We start from the raw sequence: 6,831 nt of genomic DNA on the forward strand, positions 1-6,831 counted from the left end.
CCCAAAGCCTGGCTGATTTAAGTTTACTCTGAATTTCAACTCAAGATAGACTTCTGTCTTACTTCGTTTTCTGTCTTCTTACCATATATGAAACAAACACGGTATACCACTGTACACCTTTCCTTTCTTATTGGTGCTATTCTATGTCACATCACTACCACACTCACTGCATCTCCACAGTATCAAACAGGTAGTAACTGAAGTTACTCTCTTGACACCCTGTCAGATTTGATAGTGATTGACTATAACTATTCAATTTATTCTGCAGGATTTATGTCTTTAAATATTAGTTTATGTACTGACTACAAAGATGCCTTTGATTTAAAAATAAGATGAAGACTTACCCCTAAACTTCTTGGGTGGGTTGTTAAGGTCGCCTGTGTCTGGTTGTACCACACAACGGTCATCCACCAGACTAAAATCAAGGTGTTTATAATTCAGTACAGTACAGAGAGTCACCAAAAGTATTTTTTCATTTCTAAAACAATTCCTGTTACATAAAGCTCTAAAAAGTAAAATGATTCTTCTGAAGACCATTTCTAAAAGAATTCCTGTTACATAAAGCTGTAAAAAGTAAAATGATTCTTCTGAAGACTTTAGAGACGAGGACAATTTGAAATAAATATAAATTTAAAAGAATTAATACAGGCCAGATTCTTACCATCTTTTAGACAAAGATATTTTAAATATAAAAACAAAGTACTTTCAACCTACTTCCAAAGCAAACATGAATACACAGCAGTCGTACAAAGGAAAGCCACTTACCCTAAAGTGCTAATAAATCCACTGGTGGATCCTTCAGCATAAAGTGAACAAATGTCCCCAATGTGGAGGAAACTGGACATCTTGTCCGACATGGCTATTCTGGGATGGCAACACCTGTTAAACAATAGCACAATTTAATTCAGACATAATTAAGTCATATTTGTTCATATTTAGAAGTTAAAAGTTATTGATCAAAAGGATGTATTACAGTATTGTATTGTGCGTAAATAAAATAAAAAAACATATTCTTTTGTCCAAAATGTTCTCCATAGCTCCTTAGTACATTAAAAACAAAAAAAATTAAAAAAATTAAAAACATCATATTCCTTCCTTTAACTGCAAAACTTGCTTAACAAAACCCAAGAACTGTATTTTTGTCATTTCTGAATTCACTCCACAGTTTAGAATATACTAAAAAACATTTTAGAAAATTTAACGTAGAAAAAAACAACTAAGTTGTCACAGGTGTCAGTTTAGTACAGTTCAATATCCCCTGGCATCGATCATTCCAGAATATCTGATCACCAAGAACACCAGTTATAAAGAACATAGACTAATTTACCGTTGCCTTAAAAAAACAAAACTCCAAGACCCATTAAGCAAACTTCAATTAAACTTTAACATGCATGTCATATTGCTTGTTTTCACAGACACTAATGTTTAATTTGAATACTTCTTTATCATAATTATACTCGGTTCTTTTCAACGGTTGCCGATGCACTTAGCTCAGATGTTATCCGATTTTTTATACACAAAACGACTTCAGTATTTATATATTTATATTTAATTAATTTAATTTACTTGTAAACGAACCCTTTCTGTGGACAGAAATGCAGCACCAGTTGTCCTTGCCAGAGGTGCAGTTACTAATTATTTTATCAGTTCCAGAACATTCTCAGTAACCCGAAAAGAACAGAAACACCAACTTAAGCAAACGTCGCTCTGTTTGAACGTATTAATTAAAAGTATTCTCAGATGAGCGACGTTTGAGCAGCTACGGCTTCTTGAGCCACATCGTTCACAGACAGCTCGTCTATTTGTAAATCAGTTTTTACCTTTCAAAGATGAAGAAAGGCGTCAGTGGCAGAGGAAGCAAAAGTGAAGCAGCGGACAAACATGTGGGTCAGCACAGAGTCGTGTCCACAGCACGGTCCATCCTTAAGTCCATGACAGTGACGTCCAGGTAAGAGGACACTGAAGCGTTACCTCTGCTAAATGAGGTCTAAGCTAGAACCTCCTCCACGTCAGTATGGGAACGCCTCCCAATTCACAAACCGCCCTAACACTAACCAGGTTGTGTAGTTGACTTACAGTAGGCAGTAAGTTATCAAAGTCTACAGAGACTGCTAATTAGAACAAATAAATATAGCCTATATACATTTTAATGATATTGAGAAATAGAAATTGAAATATTAAAAACCAGGGCACTTTATTTCTTTCCCACTCCACATTTGTTGTATTTGTAGCACAAATCCACACATTTTTTAATTAATTGATAATGAGTTTTAAGGATGCTTTATTTTAGGTGCCCTTGACACATACCAAGGCTTTTGTCTCTATGACATTACAGGTCTCCCAAAAGACCTACAAAATTAGGGAAAATGTGCTACAAAAAAGGGCCTTTTTTGAACTTTTTTTGGGGGAAAACTACTGAATTAAGTCATTTCATTGCCTTTTATTTTATGTGGTATCACTCTCATTTCCATTAAAACTTTTGAATCAAAAACATATAAAACAATGCATTGTGTGATGCAATTGTTTCATTTAGAACTCTAGTGATATTGATACATGACATTTATAATAATTTTGAACTCCGCATCTTATTTTTTAAAGTAAAGAACTAGACAAACAACAACAAAAAGAGAGCAGAACAGAACATATTAAATATAAATGAATTTGGAGTAGAAATATCCAGGCTTCAAATATGTGACGTATTGTATGTGAGTGTGAGAGAACACATAAGTGGGTTAAGAAGATGTGCGTGTGTGTGTTTAATTTAGTTTAGTTTAGTTCATTTCTAGCAGCAGACACTTTCTGGCATCTACAGGCAAATGAGGGGGCTACATCTGAGGTGACCCAGATTCTCAGCCCATACTCTGCTGGCTTGCTGGGCAGGAGCTGCTGGAATTTGCAGTGGTGTCTACAGGGTATGAGCTGCTCATCAACAGTACTACAGGTACTACGTATTCATGCAAACAAAAAGAGAATCAAATAACTAAAAATCTTTTGTTTTTCCTGTATCAGGTCCAGCAGATCTGCTATCCACCCTTCTCTCTAACCCCCCTTTTCCACCCCTGCTCTCCTGAAGGTAGTGCAGGTGCAGTCTAAAAATAACCCAGGCACTGTAGAATGAGTGCAACCCAAATGTGTGGAATCTAAATTTCATGTGTGTGGGGTAAAAGGAAGGAGGTAGAAATCTGACGTAGCTCATGCCAAAGACAACTGACTCCCACCTAATCTGTTCTGTTCTATTCAGTTCTTCTGAACTGGTCTTTATAAACAAGAAGAAGTCTTTCCTCAACATTTTTGGATTTTTCTATTCAGGACATTCAGTGGAGAACATTTCCTCAAACATCTGAAAATTACAAGAATTTCCTACAATTCCCAAAATATTAACAAAGAAATGTGGATGTGATCCATCGGTAAACAAATCTCTGTTCTCTATCTCCTTAAAGACTACAGAAATAATTCCTACATAGAAAAAAAAAGAATTAAACTTTGGTAATTTATTGAAACCACGGACTACTTTAATTTTGGTTGTGCAATCTGAATATGTAAAAAAAAAAAGAACTTGTTAGAGCAACGTCTATACCTTTATTTTTTATCAAGTCTCACGTCAATGACCTTGACAGCTTTCTCCAATCTGCCATCGAGCCTCTACCACCCTTTATCTATCCTGTCCCAGTGCGACTGCAGCACTGATCCAAATCCTGGATGTGGTCTCTAACCTAATTAACCCAGAAAAATATAAATAGATTGACAGCAGACCCTGATTAAAAATGGGTCAAACTGAATGAAATAAGTTCTGCTTTCAGAATGGTCACACTAAACTAGGACACCTTCATCTCTTCTTTGCATTGAAATAATGTCTGCTTCAATTATTTGAAAAAAAGCCTGGCCTTGTTTATGTTCCCAATTACCTAATGCTCAGGTTTGCTACTTAGAGTTATAGCAGTTAAATAACAGTCATTTCAATATTCTTACCCAAATCACACTATGTTGGTCTGTGGTTTTTTGAGATGCTAGATGTGCCTTTTGCTCAGAGAGGTGGTCTTTATATAAAGTATCCATTGTGGAAGTCCTCATCCAAGTTGAATTTATCATTTACTAAAATGTATCTTTACAAAAAACACCCAACAAAACAGTAACTGAACTAACTTAACTCAGGTGCCTAAGCTCACCATTTCTTTGTAGACATGATCCTGGCCTCAGGCCAGAGGTTTAGCCACTACAGTTTGTACCTTGGCTGGCTGTGGTGTTCAGCAAGCAGCCTTTGCTGCCAGGACAAAGTGACCACTGCTCCACAGGAAAGTGTTGATGGGTTAAATGCAGAGGACCAATTACATTATGTGTATACCTGACATGATGTATCCCAAAACAAACGGGAATGGGTTTCCATACATGATCAATTGTGGCTTGGATCACCAATGTCTGCCTCTGGTGCCATTGAGTAACAAGGTGCTGGTACAAATTGGACTGCTGTTGGTCAAAGATGATCAAGGAGGAGAGGGAGAACAGGGAAGACAGCAGTATATGATCAAGGAGGACAGGGAGGCAGAGGGAGAACAGGGAAGACAGCAGTATGAAGGCACTTTTATTTAAACTGTTCAAAGCCTAATGTTTTATTTAGTTAGTCTTAATATTGAATGTTGATGTTAAATAAACAACATTTCTATTAAAATAAAACCAACACAAATATTGATTAGTTCACCTCAGAATTGATAAGTCCAGCGGCAGAAATGTTGCACAAGTCTTGGCACCACAATAACATACTTTCCTCTGAAGTCCATCTGTTCTACTGTCCTGTGCCGCTTTTTTAGACAGTAACTCTCCAGAAGTTTGCTGACTGTGTCCTCCTGAATAGTCAAACGTCAGCTCCTCTTGTGCATCTATGTCCCTTCTTGAAAACAAAGCCAACCTTGGAACCACAGAGTGCACTCGGACAGGCATCATGAACAGATTAGGCAGACAGGAATGGTTAAGAAAACGGCCTACATTTCCTACCACAGAGGGGTCCACAAATGTCTCGACAAACGAGCCAGGACCTGCATGCTCCCTCACTGCGATGATATAATTATTTTTTTCACATCGAGGAGAAAGCTGTCTGCTCCTTGCCTCCTCAAAACCAATCATCTCTCCCGCATATTCACACACAAATGTTCCACTTAGGATTGGCTCCAGAGTCCGTACTCCCCAGCCCTTTTTGTCAGTGGTGAAAACCTCCAGGCTGTGTCTCACACCCCTCTGGACAACACGATTAGAGCAGGTGTCACTGCAGGAGCAAAGAACATTGCACTCGAACACAGGCGAGCAGAAACTGGAGTCCACTGCTGTGAGGTCCATTAGTGTTCCACTGCTATTATATGCCTGGCCATGAGCCTGGAAGCAGGAGCAGGTGTCAGTGCAGCACGACTGCAAGTGACAGGAACATCCTGGAAGGGTTATTTCACAGGGGTCAACTGTACAGCCAGGTCCTTTTATGTTGTCTGGAGAGTACTGTAAAAAGAGACAAGTCACTTAAAAACATTAAAACACATTAACATTTTAACAATAAGGATTCTCAGAAGACAATTACTATTATATTCTGTACATCAAATAGGGCTGGGACTCACCATTTTTCAGAGTGAAAACCTAAAACATCCATTCCAACAGTTAGTACCAACTAAGCAGCTAGACTAAAACAAACTAAAGGAATAGCTTTTAATCCTGACCATGGCAAAGTGGCTTCAGAAAAAATCTGTTGGAAAAATATTTCACTGACCCAACTCATAAGTTGTCAGTAGTGTTATATACACATAAGTGTACACCAGTGTTTCCCATAAGTTGTCAGTAGTGTTACATACACATAAGTGTACACCAGTGTTTCCAAACGTTTTTGAGCCACAGCTAATTCTATGAAACCATGGATAACGTTTGTTAGTTTGACGTAAAACGTTAAACATGAATAAAATAGTGTACATCACTGTTATTTGTGCATTTAAAAATTCTTCTATCATGTTTGCACTCGTTCGAAATAATTATTAAACTGTTACTGTGGACACACTCACACTTCATACAAAAATATACTGTTTTTACGTTACCTGAAATTCAGTCTTCAACACCACCCGAGAGTTCCTTTCGATAAGAACGGGAACTTGCTCCAAACCACCACTTAGGTCAACACTGGGCTGCACATTCATAATATCTGATGTTAATCCAACTATACTATTTTCTAGCGTGTAAGGTTTCTCATTTGAGAGTGTATTATTACAAGCCGATATCCAAAAACACAGGCACCGCCAGTCAAAAATAAAAATGTATTAAAAAGACACCCTATTAATACCATGAATAGTGCACAGGACGCGCTGTGAAAACTCACCAGAGCACGTGACCAATAGGGCAAAAAACGTCATAAACACGCATTGCATCATGGGACAAACCGGAAAGCTAGCAAGTAGCAAAACACAGCTTAGCACATTCTGCTGGTATTTGTATAGTAACATTCTACATCTACATGACTTTTAGTGACACACACGCGCTACCGCTCACTGTAGCATACCATTATTGTTTTTTGGGAGGGGACTTTGAGATTGTAGCTTCTGGTTTTGTCTCTACAAATAAAGAGCAAGAATGTCTAGTCCTGTGCAGCCTAGACAGTGAGAAAGTATTGACCCTGAGCTGATGTGGCCTCACTCCAACGTCCATGGATCCGCTGACTTACGACTCGCCTGTTGTACATTAGCAATAAACTTTTACATTATCAGACTTGGAACGTCTCACTGTTTTAGTTTTAAAACCCTGGTGAATTTTTTATAGCAGTTAATAGCATTTGTCTATTTTTACCAACCATTGCAAAAATAGAAAAGG

The 6,831-nt window shown here is 37.9% G+C and overlaps 2 protein-coding genes and 1 long non-coding RNA gene across 3 annotated transcripts in view; 1 reads left to right on the forward strand and 2 right to left on the reverse strand.

Moving 5' to 3' along the window:
- Positions 1-4,892, reverse strand: part of LOC103386616 (inositol 1,4,5-trisphosphate receptor type 1-like) — a 27,721-nt gene extending 22,829 nt beyond the window's left edge. The window contains 4 exon segments of the mRNA XM_025060288.1: positions 345-415; positions 766-879; positions 4,343-4,464; positions 4,697-4,892. Coding sequence (XP_024916056.1) covers positions 345-415; positions 766-879; positions 4,343-4,464; positions 4,697-4,756 — 367 coding nt within the window. The 5' untranslated portion in view covers positions 4,757-4,892.
- Positions 1,825-3,864, forward strand: LOC112487756 (uncharacterized). The gene is made up of 2 exons (XR_003051155.1): positions 1,825-1,948; positions 2,813-3,864. It is a non-coding gene; the product is annotated as an uncharacterized LOC112487756 (long non-coding RNA).
- setmar (SET domain and mariner transposase fusion gene) lies at positions 4,850-6,164 on the reverse strand. Its single transcript, XM_025060069.1, has 3 exons — positions 6,066-6,164; positions 4,990-5,481; positions 4,850-4,903 (listed from the first exon to the last, which is right to left on the reverse strand). The coding sequence occupies exons 1-3, from the start codon at positions 6,162-6,164 to the stop codon at positions 4,850-4,852; spliced, it is 645 nt and encodes a 214-aa protein (XP_024915837.1).
- Between the last annotated feature and the right edge of the window lie 667 nt (positions 6,165-6,831).

The sequence above is a fragment of the Cynoglossus semilaevis genome, chromosome 11 (genome assembly GCF_000523025.1).
Source record: "Cynoglossus semilaevis isolate Cse_v1.0 chromosome 11, Cse_v1.0, whole genome shotgun sequence".
Taxonomy (NCBI): domain Eukaryota; kingdom Metazoa; phylum Chordata; class Actinopteri; order Pleuronectiformes; family Cynoglossidae; genus Cynoglossus; species Cynoglossus semilaevis.